General features: G+C 36.4%; 4 protein-coding genes across 10 annotated transcripts in view; 2 read left to right on the top strand and 2 right to left on the bottom strand.

Annotated features, from left to right (window-relative positions):
* Nucleotides 1-13,272, bottom strand: part of LOC105210879 (serine-rich adhesin for platelets) — a 24,629-nt gene extending 11,357 nt beyond the window's left edge. The window contains exons 1-4 of one of the 6 annotated variants that reach the window (XM_029038774.2): nt 12,954-13,272; nt 11,614-11,803; nt 314-4,969; nt 33-225 (exon numbers count right to left, since the gene is read on the bottom strand). In XM_029038774.2, the coding sequence (XP_028894607.2) occupies nt 33-225; nt 314-3,923 (3,803 nt within the window). In that variant the 5' untranslated portion in view covers nt 3,924-4,969; nt 11,614-11,803; nt 12,954-13,272. The other 5 variants (XM_029038772.2, XM_029038777.2, XM_054229988.1 and 2 more) reach the window with 5 other exon arrangements.
* LOC105210275 (tetratricopeptide repeat protein 27) lies at nt 5,640-18,166 on the top strand. 2 transcript variants are annotated; one of them, XM_054229990.1, is made up of 6 exons: nt 5,640-5,790; nt 15,496-15,860; nt 15,945-16,203; nt 16,259-16,496; nt 16,556-17,396; nt 17,469-18,166. In XM_054229990.1, the coding sequence occupies exons 2-6, from the start codon at nt 15,756-15,758 to the stop codon at nt 18,078-18,080; spliced, it is 2,055 nt and encodes a 684-aa protein (XP_054085965.1). In that variant the 5' UTR covers nt 5,640-5,790; nt 15,496-15,755; the 3' UTR covers nt 18,081-18,166. The 2 variants fall into 2 exon arrangements, with proteins under 2 accessions (XP_054085965.1, XP_011179411.2); XM_011181109.3 differs by lacking the exon at nt 5,640-5,790 and adding an exon at nt 15,281-15,430.
* LOC105210289 (uncharacterized) lies at nt 14,030-15,167 on the top strand. Its single transcript, XM_011181136.3, has 2 exons — nt 14,030-14,191; nt 14,266-15,167. Exons 1-2 carry the CDS (start codon nt 14,156-14,158, stop codon nt 14,590-14,592), a joined length of 363 nt encoding a protein of 120 aa, XP_011179438.2. The 5' UTR covers nt 14,030-14,155; the 3' UTR covers nt 14,593-15,167.
* On the bottom strand, nt 18,127-19,577 carry LOC105210281 (dynein axonemal assembly factor 10). Its single transcript, XM_011181122.2, has 2 exons — nt 19,099-19,577; nt 18,127-19,030 (listed from the first exon to the last, which is right to left on the bottom strand). Exons 1-2 carry the CDS (start codon nt 19,371-19,373, stop codon nt 18,181-18,183), a joined length of 1,125 nt encoding a protein of 374 aa, XP_011179424.2. The 5' UTR covers nt 19,374-19,577; the 3' UTR covers nt 18,127-18,180.

The following is a 19,577-nucleotide window of genomic DNA, read 5'->3' as shown; positions in this document are numbered from 1 at the left end:
CCAACAAAAATAATATAATATTTAGTACTTACGAGCACTTATCACAGCATATCATATAGCCATCGTCATGTGTCAAATCACAGATACAACGCGTCACCGAATCGTCTTCAGCTTCGGCTTCGGGTGCGGTTTCGGTCTCTTCGCCAGGATCAATATCGCCGGTAGCAACGCGTGAACCATTACTTATGGCCGAATGTGCATCGTCATCCTGTTGCATGCGGGGTACTGCGGGGCGAAAATAAATTTGAAATTAATATATAGAAGTCAGCACCGCTTACAACAACAATTATATTTATGAACTTTTGCTACTCACTTTGTTGTCCGTGCAAAGTGTATGACGACTGGCCGCTTGACGGTGGCGTGGGCAGCATATTGCTCAGCCCTGTTTGTCCCGCCGCCGCAGCCACAGTAGCACCAATGCCGCCCAGTGACCACTGCTGAGCGCCACCAACGGAATTGGACGCCAGCGCCGTTTGCAGATGTGACTGCATCGTAGCACCCGAGTGGATTGTACTATTCGCTGTGGCGCCCGCTTTGCCCATTTGCATGTGTGTGCCGCCAGCAACGGCTTGCGCATTCACGCCACCAACACTACCCTTGGCACTCTCAGCACCCGAGAGATGAGTGGGCATGGCATTGGCATAGGTGTGATCCTGCTGCACGGCATGCAAGATGCGCAAACGCAAATCTTGTGTGTTCACCGGCGTCGGACGCACCTCTTCACCGATGATATCTTCGTCGTCAGCGGCAATGGCATTTGGATGAGCAGCATTATTTGTGGCAATTGTGTAGCTACTATTACCGGATGATAGTGTTGCATTGTTGTTGGCTGCCAGCGATGTCTTCAACGTTTGCAAATGTATTATCTGCGCTGATGATGAGTGTTGTTGCTGCTGCTGCGTCTCAAGCGGTATATTCGATGTGCTTGCCGATAGTGCGGTGGCAACATGCGCACCATGCGCGCCACCATGATGATGACCACGTCCGCTTGCACCACCGCTACTATTGCTATTGGATTTGTAGTAATCCCCAGCGGATTTGCGTATGATTGTTGTGCTGGCCTCATATGACTTGTTGCGATCCAATGATTGCGCACGACTGCCCGGTGCGCTGTGCGTTTGACGTCCTATACTGCTGCCCGTTGCGGGTATTGTTGCATAAACTGCATTGCCATTAGCGGCAGCTCCGGTTGGCAAGTAAGCGGCGCCAGCGTTCGCAGAGACAGGCGTCTGATGCACTGCATTCGTGTATTGTGTACTTATGGTAGGTGTTGCTGACAGTTGTTGTTGCTGCGCTCCGTGTTGCTGTTGCGACGTCAATTGATTACCGCTATAGAGAGGATATTCTTTGGGCGAAAGCAACACTGACGTCGGTGAAGTATGTTGCAGCACTATTTGTTGTTGTTGCTGCTGCTGCTGTGCTGGTGGTGGCATGGCTGCCACCTTCGTTTGCTGTTGCTGCTGATAGCGTTGCTGATTGCTAAACGATTTTTGCGCCATGCTTTGCAATATGCGCGCCGACACCTCATCCGTCATCGGTGTGCCATTCACGAACATTATGTCATCGTTCAGCAAGGATTGTGCAGCCGTATTGCTGTTGTTATTGCCAGCTTGTACTTGCTGTTGCTGCTGGTATATGGCATTGCTGCCACTGTTATCTTTAGCAATGTTTGTTGTTGTTGGTGCATCAACAAATTGCAATTGCTGCTGCTGCTGCTGCGGATGCTGGCGCAGTGTCACTTTGGTCTGCTGCTGTTGCATGGGCAAAGTTTGCGTCTGATGTTGTTGTATGACCGTTGCATGCGCAGAATTTACAAATTTTATTGTATTGCCAGCGTTGTTGGCAACATTCACCGTGGCGCTATTGCCATTATTGCCACCGCTAGTTGCGAGCGTTACCACATTATTGTTACCGGTCGTGAATTGATGCTGTTGTTGTTGTTGTGGCAAGGTTTTGTGATGCAGATGTGTGCCTTGTGGCAATGTTGTGACATGTTGCAGCTGCTGTTGGTGCGTCGCATACTTGCTGTTGGCCATTTTGGTCACCTTTGTTGTGGTCGGTTGCAGTTTGTGGCCGCCTCCGCTGTTGCTTATGGTGTATGTGCCCAGTGACTGTTGCTGCAACATATTTACGCCGCCACTGCCGACATTATTGTATTGTTTCAGCAACTTGGAAGTCTTCACTTTGGCACCGGCCGTGCCACTCTGATATTGCGGCTGATGCAATTGATACTGTTGTTGTTGCTGTTGCTGTTGCTGCGTTATATATGTAGTTTTAACACCCGGAGACTGCTGTATTTGCAGACTATTCAATACTTTGCCACCACCATGCGCCACTTTCAAGCTATTCGACTTTTTCAACATGTTGCCACCAGTGCCGGTGACGTTCACGCTCTTCGTTGTTGCACTGCTACTTAAATACTTTTGTCCACCCACCACCGGTTGCACCAACATCTGCGTATGTTGTTGTTGCTGCTGCTGTGACTGTTGTTGGCCTGTGTTTGCTGTCATCGACGTACCAGCCGCCGTTGGCTGTTGCACAACCGTCTGCACGCGCGTAACCATCTGCACGTGACGCGGCACAGAGAGTTTCTGATACAATTGCTGCGTTTGCTGCGTGCCCTGCGCCGCATTCTGGCCGACTTGCTGCTGTGGCTGTTGTATATATGTTGTGGAAGTCAATTGTTGCGACTGTTGCTTGACACCGGTCTTATATGTGCCTGTAACGGTATATTTTTGTGTTTTTCCACCGCCAGTGGTGATTGGTGTAGCCGCCGCTGCTGCTGTAGTCAGATATGATAGGTTTTTAGTGCTCATATAGTTAATGGTTTGTGCCTGTTGTGCTTGACCACCGCTACTAACACTAATCGTGTGTTGCTGTTGTTGTTGCGCGGTTAAGCCACCACCAGCGCCAACATTCACCGCCGATGTTGTCGTTGCGCCCGTTGTATTGGGTGTAGGCTTGGCCAACACAGTCAAATTGCTGAGCAACACTTTCGATTGACCGCCACCGACGGCTGTAGCGCTGCCGCCATCAATTATCATGTTGCCGGTGGTGCCATCTGTGGCAACGATTTTGAAGATTTGTGGATTTAGCACCTCGCCGGTTGTTGTGGATATCATCATATTGGTGGCACCTGACGCAGTCGCTTGTTCAATGAATTCCTCACTTACTTGTATCACCTGCTGCTGCTGTGGCTGTGTTTGCTGCTGCGATTTTTGCTGTTGTGTTGTATGCATTTGTTGTGACAGCTGATGCTGCTTTTGCACATGTTGCTGTTGCTGCTGCTTGGGCTGGCTCGTATGCAGCTGTGTGGCCAGCTGGTGTGACGACTGTTGTTGATGAATTTGTTGTTGCTGCTGCTGATGCTGTTGATGGATTGTGGTATGCTGTATAAGTTGGTGTTGTTGTTGATTCATCTGTATTGATTGCGTTTGTTGTTGCTGCTGCTGCTGCTGCTGCTTTACATTAATATGTTTTATTTTCGTATTCGTTGTTGTTGTCGTTATAGTATTGTTGTTACACTTATTAATAGTATTATTGCTGTTGCTGCTACTGCGCTGCACTGCACGTCGCATTAGTGGCAACTGTGTTTGGCTTCTACTACTACTACTACTGCTGCTGTTGCTGTTGCTGCTAGCAACATTATGTTGTTGTAGTTGTTTCTGATGCTGCTGTTGCTGTTGTTGTTGCGATTTTCGCACATCATTCGCACCATAATATTCGAAATATTTACCAACTGTTGTTGCTGCCTTTGCTGTTGCAATCGGTTTTGTTTGAAAAAATTGTGACTGCGTCTGTTGTGTGGCTAAATTTGTTGTCGCAGCTACCACACCGGTTGTTGCTGCTACACTGCCTGCTTGTGTTGTCACTGCTGTTTTTGGCTTCTCTACGACAATTATACCAGACGATTGCAATGGCATTATTCGCTAAGCAATGTTATACAACGATTATTTTCGGTATTGTGTATGCGTCTGTGGCATCAGTACGTGCAACGAATATTGGAAACTTCGAAATTATTATCAAAAAATTAAATTTGTGTTCAATTTTAACGCGCAACTCAAGGCAAATAATATTTATTGTAAACGATTCTTGTTTTTTTTTTATTGTAATTACACCGTTTAATCCTTTTTCAAAATAAATTGGTTTATGCTAAATGAGCATGTATTCGAATTTAGAATTCTTCGCTTTCGAATTTCGCACACTTAACTATTATCATTATTTAAATCAGCTGCTAATCCTATCGCTACTGTAGTTGGAGGCGGTCCCCCACCCACATGGGGGCTTAATGCGCAACAAAGTGTTAGGTACTTGCTATGGTTGTAAGCCTTGTAGTGACTGATTGGTGTTGTAATTAGTTGAAAAGCTTTAGAAAAGGTGTTTGAAATTGCTGCTGCTGCTGCTAGATGTGCTGATACGGTTGTTGTTGTGGTTAGACAAACGTTTTTGGCTTCGTAGTTGCGGGAATATCTAATTTTTCTGAACATTACATTGTAAGCCATTACATCAGGGGACATCACTAAACTGCTGTTTGCTCTCAATTGTGAAACACCGTGCACTTTTACAACTAGCGTTCTGCTCTAACACTGCGCAAATTATTTAGTAATCAATTTAGGTCTGTAGCTACCAAGTAAATCTGGCAAATGTTACTTTATCTGTTTTTTCAGTAAATTTCGGTTTGTCGCGAATTGTTTCCGTGTAATTTTGTGTTTAAAAAGAAGACGTCACACAACAAATTCCGTTCGAACGTAACCTGCGTTATTTATGTTGTGTTTGCGATTCCGTTTACGCTTCCTGGGTTTGCGGTTAAAGCGTCGTTTTATTTTTGGAGATTCCACTGTCGTTATTTTCAATACCAAACTATGCAGTTCACTTAAATTGCCTTCTAGACTAGTAAAATAGTTCACTTATATCGTTTTAGGAATAATTTCGGTTTTGCTCGTTGTATGCTTTTGATGTTGCAGATTAACTGTAAGTAGACAGAGAAATATAAAGTATAAATTAATAAGAATTTAATATAAATTTCAATTAAAAGTTTTTAATAAACGTTGATTTTTTTTATTTTTAAGTACAAAGACATCCCACTACTCACGTCAACGAAAATATGTTATACACAATAAAGGTAATGATAAAGAGTTGACAAGCAGATATTTTCGTGTTGGTATTTTAAAGCCACTTCAAAAATAATGGAAGCGCGACTAAAACTAACATTAAAACTAACAAATATACCGTAGAAACTGGTTAATTAACTAATTTAATTGAAAATATTTTTTATGTTAAAATTTTAGAAAAAGGAAATATACACAATAAATAATATGTCAACCATTGAGTTTGATTACAAGCTAGCCAGAAATGTCAGTAGCAAAGAAGACACAAAAATACAGACCTAAATATATATATTTGCAGGTATACATGCAGTAGATTGCGATATAGCAGAAAACGAAATGGAAGCTGAATGCTGAAAGCAGCAAAATAAATTTGGCCAAAACGAAGATAACAATAATAAATAACGCAGAATGCCAAGTGTCAAGAAAGCGTGAAAAACAACTACAGTGAATTGCCACGAATATTGAGGGAAAACAGCGCACAAGTAGTAGAAGAAGTATAAAGCAAAACAAAATACACACAAATTTATTGATTCCATTAAGATATGCGATGTGATAGCGGTGTGGCGCTGGAAATAGTATAGTGCAGAATGAGGCAGATAGTGTGCACTGCAATTGGTGCAAAAGATAGCTGGGGAAAAAAATATACGTAAAGGAATTGCAAATATAATAAATACGGCATAAGGTAAGCAGTAATAATATAATAAAATTGTAAAGTGGAAAATAGTAAAAAGTGAAAAAAAAAAAATAAAATTTATTGAGTTCTTATTAAGATTTATTCATATCTCACATTCAGTTGCAACTGCTATGCACTTATAAACAACTTGATATACATATGAGTCCACTTGTGCGCCTGTTACATAACACCTTTACACAGCAAGACAAGTTGCACCATTTAATGTCACAAAGATAAAAAAGACACAAGTTTCAATGGGGAGCATATGCGCACCAAGCACATACCATATGTAATGGGCGGTTGAGAATTAATAAGACAATATGTGTCAAATAAAAAAAAAACCATTTGTATTGATTTAAATTGTACACAAAACTTAATAATTATAATAAAAAATTCAAGAAGCAATCAATATCAACCAGTTAGAGGTATGTGGTTGGAGAACAAGTTCCAATTGGACAATCAGAATGTATGTAGAAGATAGAGCAATTGAATACTTGGTTTTCAATATAATATATTGTATACCAAAATATTTTTTTTTACTGTTTTATTGCTATTTAAACGTACGAACACACCTTTTCACCGCATATAGGCACGATAAGACAAGCCTTTGTATCTGCTGCAAGTAGCTCGTGGGTAGGTGGTACACATATTTTTTATTGGCGCATGCTCCAGTAATAACAACAAAAATTCCAAGACAACTATTGCTGACATGTAATTTTTCATAGTAAAATTATGTGGGTACATACTATATATGTATGTGTGGGGTAATAACACACAATATAACTTGCTAAAGAAGGCTATCGTTATACGTATGTACATAGATAAAAAAAAATTATATTGATATTGAAGATGATTCAAAATTAACTAAAATATGTAAAAACCTTCGAGAATAAGGTTAAATTTCTATAAACTACGTGATAATGTAAGAATTCCAAACACCTTTGTAGAAGTTATAAAAATAGCATATTTGGAATTTAAAAAAAATTTCACTAGAAATAATATTTACACATATCTACTACGAACATTTTCGCCCTTTTATCAGACTTTAAACCCTATACATATTTTCTATATAGCCTATAGCGTAAAAGAGATGGAAAATACACAAGAATGTAATTTGCAAACGAAGTATACAATATTGATTAGCAACCAAGATCAAACGATCAAACAAGAAGGTGTGCAAAATAATACAATATTTTTTTGCAAGCAAACGACAACTGAACAACAAATAGACACAACACAAGCAGCAAGCGAGCAAAAGCCTTCACAACTAGCTAGTTTGCCCAGCCACACAGGGGCTCACTCAGTCCGCTTGTTGCACTTGCCAACAATGCTATTGTGGCGTTTTGTTTACTCTGCGATTGCAACACAACATCGTCTTCTCATTTCGATCCATCGTTGCAATGTTGTTCGTTCACCTCTTTGGCCCACTCCCTCAACACCGTGCACCACCGCTGCGGCGCATAATCTCCAAATGACTTACAAGCCAGCAGCAATGCATTAAAATGCATGTGCAAATGTATGTGCAACGAATGCAGACATTTTTCTTTGCGTTGTTAATACCCCATTCTACTCTTTCTTGTGTCAAATGTTTGCTTTGAAACCATACACACAGATTCTTTTTCATGCAATTCTTTTCATATACTACAATTACATATTCTATTATATTCTGCAATGATGACCGGTGGGGCTCGTTAATTTCAACGTCAATATACTACTAGCGAGTTTTTTTTTTGCAAAAACAAAAAAATCTCACTTCTCGTTGCTTGAAAGTGTCGTCCTCTTCTTCATATTGGTGGTTTAATGAATTGTTGCGAAAGTAATTTGTTGGTGCATCAATAAAAATGTATTTTTAAACATTCGTTGCATATAAAGCAAAATAAAAAAGAATGGATACACAAAAAGTGAAACGACAAATTTGTATGCCTAAAAATATCAAATTAGAGACACAGCTAACACAACGAATGACTGCTGCTGCTAACGAACAGTGGTGAAATTCTACAAAATTTTGATGACAAATATAAACTAATAGAAATTAACGAACAGTGGTGTAATTCTACAAAATTTTGATGGAAATTATGAACTAATAGAAAGTAAATTATACTGAATTTTAAGTAAAATAAATTATACTGAATATTAAATTATACTGAATATTAAGTAAAATATTAGGAATTTCCTGCAGCTGTTCAATAAATCCTAAATCTTTCATAAAAAGTCGTTAATGTTAAAACAAAAATAGCTTTGTATAATACTGTATTATAACAATTGAACTAATTAAAATTTAACTAACAAGGTCTACATCGCACCTTGATCTAATGCAACCTATATTAGACACGCTACGTATTACTCCCATTATAATCTTTGTTCAATATATGTGAACCCAATTATTTTAGATGTTTATACACACAATAATCTTCAAAAATGTTAGTAAAAAAATATGAAGTACGTGCATAAAGCATGAACATACGAAATGAATAATCATGATGAAGATCGTTTGTTACCTCGCGAATATTTACTACATTGTGTTTGAAATATTTTAAACTATTTTGTTATAATATTTTCTGTGGGTGCTATACACTGAGTATAGTTTAAATGAATGCAAATTAAAGTGCCACCAATATGCCACTATATGCATATATAAATCTTGCTTCAGAATAATTAAATCATTATAATGTATAACTGTGTATTATTCATATATTTTTATACACTTTTTAATTTGACGATTTGTAAGAAACGAAAACTGAGTGGATTAGTTGAGTACATAGTTTGACAACTATGAATGTACATATGTATTTACATATATACACCTAACTAAAGACCCCCATAATTTGCATGAAACGAAGCAGATCCGAATAGTATATAACTGCCGCATTAAAAAAAGGGTGATGAAAGCGCATATATATGTGCATATGATTGTATATACATTTAGTTTACATAAACACAACAAACAGTATAACATTAACTAGTGCGCTAAGAAATAAAATGTGAATTTAAACTATTATAAAAAAAAATTACGTCTCTATTATTGTTTATTCAATTAGTTGTGAGCAGGCAGCATAAAAACACATCACATACTAGATTCCGACAGGAAATAGGGCGACACATGATGATTCGCAGCAGATATACTATTACAGCTAAATATAACACATTTCAATAATGGTTTCACACGTAGAATATTAAATATTGTATCTCCCTATAGAGAATGTATAGTATATGGATGTACATAAAACATTCTTAACATTGCCATACACTTGTACATATGCATGTATAATAAATTTATATTATGCTAATTACATTTTCATGATTGTCTCTTATTGCTTTATCTGCTTGATTCGTCTTATAGCACTGTTCCATATAATATACATATGTATTTGTACAGAAATAAATTTGTTAAAACAATTGCACTGACTAAAAAAACAACATTTCATTAATTTCATTTTGAAAACATAAAATTTAATGCACATTTATATTGAGAAAATTCGAGTATTTATAACATTATGCCACGTTTACACTTGTTAATTAATGAATCAAACTTTGACACAGCGTACACATATATTTATGTTTTACGAGAAATGCCAAAAGCGTGAACAAATTGACATTTCACAAAAATTTTATATTATAAATTTATATTTTATACGATTTTCACTTTTATATTGCAACTATAAAATTTTAGCAAATATTATTTTTTATTTTAAACGTATTTTATATAAAATTTACCCGTACTATATAATAATAATGGTAATTATTGTTGTAATTTTGTTGGCGCGTACTTTGCGTTGAAATTTCGCAATATTTATTTATTACATTTTCTACATATATTCTAGCTATGGCATACAGAACTCGTTTTTCAACTTTTGCTTTCGTTACCCCATCAAAGAAGCAAGCAGTAAAGAACAGTGTAAAAATACATATATGTAGAAAAGCAGAATATTATAAAGAACGACAAGGATAGCTGGCACATTTGTGCTGAAAAATGAGATAAATAGATACCAAGTTCTAAATGACAACTACAACCAACTTCATGAAGTACAAAGTTGAAAACGAATGTACAATGAAATAGAATACGCACAAATGACGAATAAAAGCAAAACAAACGCAAATTGAACATACGAATGTGAGCAAAGCAAATGTAGTCAAAACACAGCGAGCATATTGTTTATTCGCTCACACACAATATAACGAGCATATATCTATCGCAAATTTCAATATGGCGCACAATAACGAGTAGAACGAACGAATAAACGAAACGAGCGGCGAGTTAAGAATAATGAAAACACTAAAATTCTACGTCGTAGGAAATAGACTTTCGTCTAATAAAAAAAAAAACTGACTTCAACTATGTAGTTTCGAAAGATTGATGATGTAACAAAATTATTAAACTAACACACTGTTTACTATTTTCATAGTAGCCCGAATAAAGTAATACATAAATAATTAAAATTTATCTACACGTTCTAGAAACAACATGACAGGGGGAGGTATAGTGGGAGGGTTTCCAAATACCCATATTTGTACTAAAACATAGTATTTTTCAGTTTTCAAAGCAAGAAATGAATGTGCTAAAAAATTATGGCAAGCATTTGTTTTTGAAAATTAAATTTAATTAAAAGAAATTTAGTTTCAAAATAGTAAACGTTTGTAAAAAAAGAAGAGGAAATCGTATCGATATTATTTCCAATTGTACGCACTTTTTTCACTTTACCAGTGGGTCACTCGCGCAAATGTGTACCCACTAACAACGTTTTCACCCAATATCAATTATACATTTTCAAAGCGCTGCCACAATATAAATTAAATTTAGTAAACCACACAAAGTTTAATATTTTAATTTATAACAAACGAACATTCGCACATACATATATATGCACATATATGAAACTTAATTAATTGCATGAAAAAAGCAAATTTTTACACACGAATGTTTGCTGTTTTAGCAGAAAATTTTACTTACATTGTTTAAAACAAATCGCAAACTTTTACACTAACAATGACGTAAACAATACGCAAATTAATTCACATTTAATTATATTAATTAACACTTTTCCCCAAAAAATCTTGCCTTAATATGGCAGCTTGAGCTTGCTTATTTCGTACGCAGTGCTCTGCTGAAATTTTTCTTCAGTTTTTGCTTTTGACAATTGCGTTCACAGCCAACTTAACTAGCTGCAAAAGAGTACACATTGAAAGCGTTGAAATAGCAAACTAGTGGATATAGTTGATACATGTGTAATAAGAGCAGCGTTATATATTTACAGAAAAACTACATTTAACGCCAGATATGTTAAAGAGAGATGACTTTAGTTACAACTAAAAAATATAAACTGAAGGCAATTGTGAGATAGAAACAAAATCCGACGCCATTTTTTTTAGTTCTTAAAAGAAAGGGATAGCTATTTATATCGACGAAAGTTGGGAGAAACGTATAGGAACGAATACAAATTAAAAATGGCTACCACATAAAAAATACTCGATATTTCGAACGTTTTCAGACGAGAGCGCGCAATTTTTGCACAACAAACCACAATTTCCTATATATGCAGCAATTAAGACATTCAAATTCGAATTAATTTGGAGTTGAAATCAGCATACTATTAATTAATTTTCCCAAAAATATATTACAATAAATAAAATGCAAAGTAATTCAAAATCGTCGATTTACGAATGCAGTCAGCAGAATACATAATTTTGTTTCTGTACGTACGGCAGAAAAATTGTGGTATACCATGATCTTTGTAGTTGAAAACAACAAAATAATTGTAAATAACTTAATAAGGAAGACTTTTGATACTAATTTACTTTAAAAAAAAGCTTTTAGTTGCTTACACATGAACTCACCTTATTATGCATTTTCAAATTGCGTTTAAATCTCAATTCATTTACAAAAATATTTTCAATCAAATTTAGTCACATTATATATGTATAAACTTTTACACAATTCATCATTTAATTCACAATATGAGCTTTAGTTCAGTTGTAATTTATTTTTGGAAAATCCGCACTGCACTTGCAAACTGAATTTATATTCCTATTTATTTAAATAAAACAAATTTTGAATTAATATAATTATTTAGCGTAAACAAGCAGATTCTTTAACCATAACCAAAGCACAACTATTAGCAATACTTTATTTTTAATTAAACTATGAAATTCAATTTAATTCGCGTATGCAAATATATGTAAGGGGAGAAATTTGTAGTTGGCGCAACGTCAATACAATAGTGGCGAGTTGTTCGCAATCAATTCACGTTAATATATATTGTAATGTTCACCGTATACCGAACAACACGATGGAACAAAAGCATTAACATATTTTGAGATTTTTCTCTTTCTGACATTTGTACTTTTTTTCGTACATTTAAATAGCACCCTATACTGCTGCTACATATAGCCAAACTTGCAATTTAAAAATGTTCAAAGCATTCTACGTGAGCCCTGTATATCCCTCAGCCCAAATACTATATATGCATATACATCTATGTTTGTATATTTGTACATATAGTAGCATACGACATCCAGTCGTCTCGTACACTCACAGAAAAATCATATATTTGCGGATGCACACCTATGAGCGTATGAATGTACATCCGTTCGACGTGCGCCTATATACAAATGAAAATACCAATTGGATTTTGGTTTCAAGCAAACGTTTGCAGTATGTTGTATTTGCTAGTTTGCTAATTTTGGCATGTTCGGAAATATATCGGAAATTTATAAAATCAGTCAGTTGCTGAAATAGTGTGCTTTTATAATTCTTCTTTTCTTCTTCTTTAGTTTATTTTTATACTTAGTTTTATATTATAATAATCTGTTTATGGTGCCTAAATTTTAATTCGATAGAAAATCAGACATGAAGTTTCTAAAATGTAGATATTACAGCGCTTACTACATACATATGTATTTATTTTATAGCCTGTATTTTCTCTGTGCCTAATTCTAAGTACCCTCTGTTTCCGCACTTACTTCAATAAGCTAAAAACACAACACACAATTCACTCGTTATGGTTCGGCTAATCGTTCGCAGATTTTTCGTTCAATTTCCCTATTAGTTACTTTACTTTCTTACTTCCCTTTCTATATGCAAAGAAAACTACAAATTTTTTCTGAATTTATTTGTTTAAACTATTTAGCAACTTTAAACGTTTAAAATTATTTTTAAATAAGTTTAACACACACACCGTCACTTATTACCGATTTAAAATTCGTTATTCACACTTTTTCTTTATAATGGCGAATAAAGCGCGACTGGCTGCAATAGCGAGTTCCGCATCGAAAGATTTTTTTTAACCTCGAAACTACGTGCTTAAACCACGTATTTCTACATTATTTTTGTCATTTCGTAAAGCGCGCACTAAACACTTATTTTTTCACAATTTTTTATAATATTTTTTCAAGAATTTACCACAATTTTCCCACTTGGAAAATGTGTACAAGTTTTTCACGTCTACTCACGGCTGAACTTCACATAGAGAATTCAATAAATGGCGGCCACAGCGTTGAATCGTACCGTTCGCTACTTCCAAATCCATACGTGCTTGCTATGCACTACTCGTTCGCACGACAACGTTTGTCGTTCGTTCTCTTTCATTCACTCTCACATGCGGTGTATACGACTCGTTGTAAAGTGGCGTAGTAGTTGTCGAATGCGTAAAAATTATTTCAAATATTGTTGCTACTGCCTTCTTTTGCGCACGTCGTTGACTGCAGCTACACATGCTGTTTCATATTCCTAAAGTTGTAGTTCCAACAGTTCGCGCAGCAGTTAGATAGAATATACTATATAAACGGAATTTATGAAACATTGCTACAATGACGCATTCTGTTGCATTGCGCAATATTTTTTAAACTTGCAATTTTCCCACATTTTTACAAGTTGACGCAATTTCAAGAAATTAATTGATAAGCTGGGATTTCAAAACCGTTTGTGCAATTTAAGTTTGTCATAATTTATATGTTATAATTTATGTTGCAAGATCTCAATAATATTGCACAATGCATACAATAATCTATATAACGGCAACTTCTGGCGTAGCGGTTCTAACTTGAAATAATATTCGGAAACACGTGCTGTGTGCTACCATATCATTGCAATTGCCAATTTATTTTTATGAAAAAAGTTTTAAAAGTATATATTTATTAAAAAATTTAAACAAATGTAATTTTTATAAATTCAAAGCACACACCATACATAGATTAAAGAGACAGCTATGTAAAATACAAATTTTTTTATTCCGTCTAAGCAACAGTCAACAACTGTGGTAACTACTAATTTTGTTTTTGCCGGCGTTTTACCTGAATTTACATTTTCTAAAGTCATTTAATAAATCAACCTGTTAGTGAAACGTTTAAAATTCGCGACAAATCATTGCAAATATTAAAAATGGCAAACAATTCAAGTTTTATGAATACGTCACAGGTGAGTGTTATTAATAAATATAAATAGTTAATATATTAACATATATAACCCGCATATCTTTCTTGCTATTCCAGACATCGCTGCAAGACAGTTATCACAGTGAAATTATACAGTTGCAGCAGCCACAAAATGTGGACTTTTTAAAACACGCACTGGACCGCATAAATCTTGATGCATCAGAAACAAATTTCAGCAATAGCTTTTTAAATGAAGCACTCAGTGTATATGCGCTACTAGCAAGTGTTGATTTGGAAATGTATTCGGAGTTATTTGCTAAACACGATATTGAACTAGAACAGTTCTTGGAATTAACATATTTGGATTTGCAGTTATTAGGCATAGAAAATAATAGACACCGTAATACTATAATGGAATTAATAAGTGCATTTCGATTTGATTAGTCCAGCTAGTGCGCCGTTTACACCAGTTGGTGTATTGTATAGTGTAATGGAAAATATGTATTTTAATGTTGAAAACTCAAAAATATGTAAAGATTTTCTTAATAAGTTTTAATTTAAGTGTCCTATAATTTAATTTAAAAATTTATTATAATTTAATAATTTATTATATATTAATGTGTACAGATTTACATAAATAGTGAAATTACGCTGCAAAAAACTCGAAAGTAATAATGTTAAAACACTTTCATCAATTTAGCTAACTAATAGTGAATTTTTAAATGCAGTATGCACATCTATAGATAACTATAATACGGTTTTAATATGCATTACAAATAATTTGAATTAAGTAGTGCTCAAATAATTAAAAATTATTGTCAATCATTGTTCAAGTTTCCATAAATACACGTTCTCAATTTTACTGATATCGCTATCATTGTGAGCTCAGTCGTTCTATATTTCAAATAATCTTTATATTTATATGTATTATATATAATAAGTAAAAAATAACTATTGACTCCTTCAGAGTTGTAGTTTATTAAATGTTATCTGAAAATAAATGATTTTGTTAATTTAAATTGTTAAAGCATTTTATTTTTTATAAAGTCAAAATTTAATACAAGGGTTAAGTATAGACAGTTCTCGATTCCCCAATCCAACAGCTGATTTGGATGCTTTGGCCAAAAAAGAAAAAACAAAAACAAAACAAACGTTTATAAACGCACGTGCGGTATTGCGAACACTAAAAACAAATATATAAATAATAAAACTTAAAAAATGTGCGCCGAACCATTCAATGCGTATCATTTGTGCAATTTTAATGAAATTACTAAATTAGAAGGTATTTTTATAAATAAATTAATACACATATGAGATACTAAATAGCGACTCATTGCTTGTTAATAGATTTGCCTACGGCAGCTTTGCGTCAGCTTTGGGCTTGTAAATGGACAACGACGGATTTACAAAACATTTTAGATAATTGGCATGCTAACAAAACAACGGTGCCTGATTTAGAAGCAGCGGATACACTACTCTGCCAAGCCATTGAGCTGACGCTCATATTTGTGCAAAACAATTTCACAGGACCATTTAAACAATTAGACGAGTTCAGTAGTTTTCTACAAACCAAAGGATTAGAAGAGTATGATCCCTTTGTGCGGTTGATGGAAAATGGTGAAGAAATAAATCCAAATGTCAAACTGGGCGAGTTGTTGGTGCTGGCCAAAGAAATGCTAGCTTTATTGCGTCAACACTGGCCGGATTCATTGGTAATTTTTTTTATTAATGTGTTATTACTTTACTATAATTTTTTTTTTTTATATATAAAAATATTTTTTTTTCTACCTTTTTAGTATCTACAATGGTGGCATATGCGTTTGATTTACATACAGCAGAATGTCATTGATGAGTTAACCGGCAATTTGTATGAGCAACTGAAATTAGTCGCTGAAAATTTATTGAAAAATGTTGATAAAGTGCCGGAAAAAGAGTTGCAAGTTTTGCTGTACCTGGAAGTGGGAAATAGTTATTTACTATTTCATCGCTCGCAAAAGGCAGACGATGTGCTTGAGCAATTGTGTCAACGTCTGGCTATAGCGTTGAATGTGGAAGGTATTTGCTTGAAAATATATTTCGTTATACTAAAAACTAACTGTCTTCCAAATAGGTATACTTGGTGTACGCACAAAGTTTCAGCAGAAACCTTTGCCACAACTGTGTTTGAAAGTGCAACATGCCAATAGTGATTTACCGTTAGCGCAGGTCACCAATGGTAAAACGAATATACCGAAGTTGCTGCTTTTAGAAGATGATACAAGACTCGAGCGCATACGTTTCATTGAACCTAAAGACAACGAAGTGATGACACTACCCAGCGTATTGCAAGCGTTGGTGCTGGCAAAAGTGTAAATATTGTTTTTATTTTTCTATTTAGCATGATGTTAAACTAAACGTATTTTCACAGTAAACAGCTCAAACGTTCGCAACCAAAAGATCGTCTAGCCGACGAAGAACTGGAGCCATATATCAAAACGTTGTTATATCAGGAACATGGTCCACTACAAGTACGCCAATCCGCTTTGTTGCTTAATTGCGTGCAAGAGTCAAATCAACGCCGCACCGTCGAGCGCAGTTGGAAGCAGTGTGAAGGTGCCGTGAAACTACTCGATGGTCCCATATTTACATTGCCAGAGCGACTCTCCTATGCATTTGCTGGTTTCCTACAACCCAAATGGCAAGTACAAATGCAACTCTGCGAGTTACTCTTATCATTGGGTATGACAAAAACGGCATTAGATATCTATCTGCAAATACAAGCATGGGCGGAAGTTATACAGTGCTATACAAAGTTGGAGTTAAGGCATAAGGCCGCCGAAATTATAAGACAAGAGTTGGAGAAGAAACCCACCGTGTTGTTACATTGTCTGCTTGGTGATGCCATTGATGACCCGAACTGCTATGCGACAGCTTGGGAGTACTCCAAACATACAAGCGGTAGAGCGCAAGCACATTGGGGCACATACTTCTTCCGTAAAGCAGAGTACGCCGAGGCTATACCACATTTGGAGAAGTCTGTAGAGATAAATTCTCTGCAAGAGAAGATATGGCTACGTTTGGGCTTTGCGGCCATACAGCTGGAACGTTGGGAACTCGCCGTACATGCGTACATAACCTATACACACATTGAGCCGCTGGGTTTTGAATCGTGGAACAACTTGGCGAAGGCGCTAGTGAAATTGGGCGATAAAATACGTGCACACAAGGTGCTAAGCGAATCGCTTAAGTGTAATTACAACAACTGGAAGGTAAAAAACATTATTTTTTGTTTAATTTCATTTCTCTTAATTCCATTTATTCCAATTATCTCATTCTCAAAGGTTTGGGAAAACTTTATGATTGTTTCTGTGGATACGTGTAATCTTGAAGACGCCTTGAATGCCTACAATCGTCTCAGCGATTTGAAAGATCGTTATCTAGATTTGGAAGTGCTTTGCGTTACAATCGGTGCCATTGTCGAGGGCAAAGCTGATGCCAAAGGTCAAACGCAGGAGCGTTTGCGTAAGAAAGCCATCACATTGATGGCACAACAATGCATTAAGCACGGCAACGAACCGAAGGTATGGGAATTGGCCGCACTGCTTGCTGTTACGCCCATGAACCGAGCACAAAAACTGGTTAAAGCTGTGAATGCGTACACTACGAAAGAACTGGAGTGGGCGACCAAACAACCATATGCGCTCAAAGTGATACAGGTGTGCCAGCAGGCATGCGAGTTGTCACTGGATGCCACCAAGGAGCACGCGCCGGAAGAAACTGACGTTATGATTACTTCACAATTGAATTCCGCACGGCTGGCCGCTCAAGCGGTGCTACGTGCCACGGGGAAAGTTAACGAAAAGTGGGCGGAAAATGAAGAAGCACTAACGGTATTAAAAGCACAACTCGAGTCGCTGACCGCCACGGTTAAAGAACGTATGAATGTGAGCTGATAATGCATTTGTGTAAACTTTAAGCATTTGAAAAAAAATAGCAAGCTTAACTTTTTTAATAAAATAAATTGTATTTTAAATACCAATTGCCAATATTTATTTAAAGTAAATTTAATTTTGTGGTCACTAAAACACGCACACACTGATCAAACGAACCGCACACAGCCAAACCCAACTTGTCGGGATGCCAATCGAAGCTATGCACCGGCTGTGTGGATACAGTTGAGGCATGCAACATTTGCAAAGTGCCACATACACCAATTTCATTTTCATCCGCATCCGTTTTGCGTCGCTTTTCTGGGTACTCATACTGCCACAAACGTATCGAACCCGTACCACCGCACGAAACAAATACATCTCTGTTTTGCGGCAAATGTCTTATAGCCCAAACAGTTGACTTTGGACCCGTTATAACGCCATTCGAACCAACACTACGTCCAGCATTACGTTCTTCCACACAACTAAAACCTTTAGTTGGATGCTGTGTACGCATATCGTATACAAGCAGTCCACCTTCGAGTGTTGTGACACCCATTTTATTCATTGGTATATCGGCACGATCAAATTCAATGCCACAAATACCATTTTTAAGCGTTGTCTCCCAACGTACCGCTAATTGACGCAAATCAAATAGCTTGAGATCGCCATTATCGTAACCAGCTGCCACACAGCGTTCAGTATTGTTATAGCTATCGCCAAAAGCGACAGCCCAGCAATCACGTCGTTCATTGCGATTTATGCCATCACCCTTTACGGTCTCTGGACTAATATCGACTACTGGCGCTGAGCCTTGACGCATGTCCCACACTTTAACGGCGCCATCACGACTGCCGGTAACAATTTCCGGTGCACCACAATCCAACTGCTTGCCGCCAATGGCATCAATTGTGTTTATAATGCTCTTGTGCGCCTCGACATTGTACACCGGCAGTTCTGGTCTTTCCAAATCGCTGTAAGTGTAAAGCAAAATATTAGTTTACTTATTATAAAGCAAATATTATATTTATAATGGACTCACAGTACTTGCATACGTCCCTCAAAATCGCCAATTGCCATATGTCGATTCCGCAAGCTGGATGCGCCAAAAGTGCCACATTTGAATGCGGTCTTCTTGACAACTTGCTTAATTTTCTCAGCTTTAGCTTCATTCAGCTCATATATTTGTAGAATACCATTGCTATTGGGCTTCGAACCGAGTACTACAAATTTCGCCGAGCATGGTATCCATTTCACATCGTAAATTGTATAGTCCACATTCTGTTGTATGTGCTCGATCATTTGCGGTTTATCCATTTCATTTGACTTTCCTGGCTACGTTGTGTAGTTTTTATGATTTTCTTTTATTTCTTAAATTGTTTGTTCAATAAAAATTGCTGAGCTTATTTATTTCGCCACGGTTACTATGGTGTTTCGTCTTTTTGTTTGAGGTTATTGTAGTCGTTTAGTTTGTTTACGAAATGTGATATGCGGAGACAAACAAAAGAACAGCTGTTGCCA

The sequence above is a fragment of the Zeugodacus cucurbitae genome, chromosome 4 (assembly GCF_028554725.1).
Source record: "Zeugodacus cucurbitae isolate PBARC_wt_2022May chromosome 4, idZeuCucr1.2, whole genome shotgun sequence".
NCBI classification, from domain to species: domain Eukaryota; kingdom Metazoa; phylum Arthropoda; class Insecta; order Diptera; family Tephritidae; genus Zeugodacus; species Zeugodacus cucurbitae.
Note: the sequence above shows the minus strand (reverse complement) of the source record. Positions and strands in the feature narration are given on the sequence as shown.

Coding starts and splice junctions, on each gene's coding strand:
- LOC105210289 (XM_011181136.3), top strand. CDS start 14,156: ATGGCAAACAATTCAAGTTTTATGAATACGTCACAG. Junction 14,192..14,265: donor GTTTTATGAATACGTCACAG/GTGAGTGTTATT, acceptor TTGCTATTCCAG/ACATCGCTGCAAGACAGTTA.
- LOC105210275 (XM_011181109.3), top strand. CDS start 15,367: ATGTGCGCCGAACCATTCAATGCGTATCATTTGTGCAATTTTAATGAA. Junction 15,861..15,944: donor AACACTGGCCGGATTCATTG/GTAATTTTTTTT, acceptor CTACCTTTTTAG/TATCTACAATGGTGGCATAT. Junction 16,204..16,258: donor TATAGCGTTGAATGTGGAAG/GTATTTGCTTGA, acceptor TCTTCCAAATAG/GTATACTTGGTGTACGCACA.
- LOC105210281 (XM_011181122.2), bottom strand. CDS start 19,373: ATGGATAAACCGCAAATGATCGAGCACATACAACAGAATGTGGACTAT. Junction 19,031..19,098: donor GAGGGACGTATGCAAGTACT/GTGAGTCCATTA, acceptor TTACACTTACAG/CGATTTGGAAAGACCAGAAC.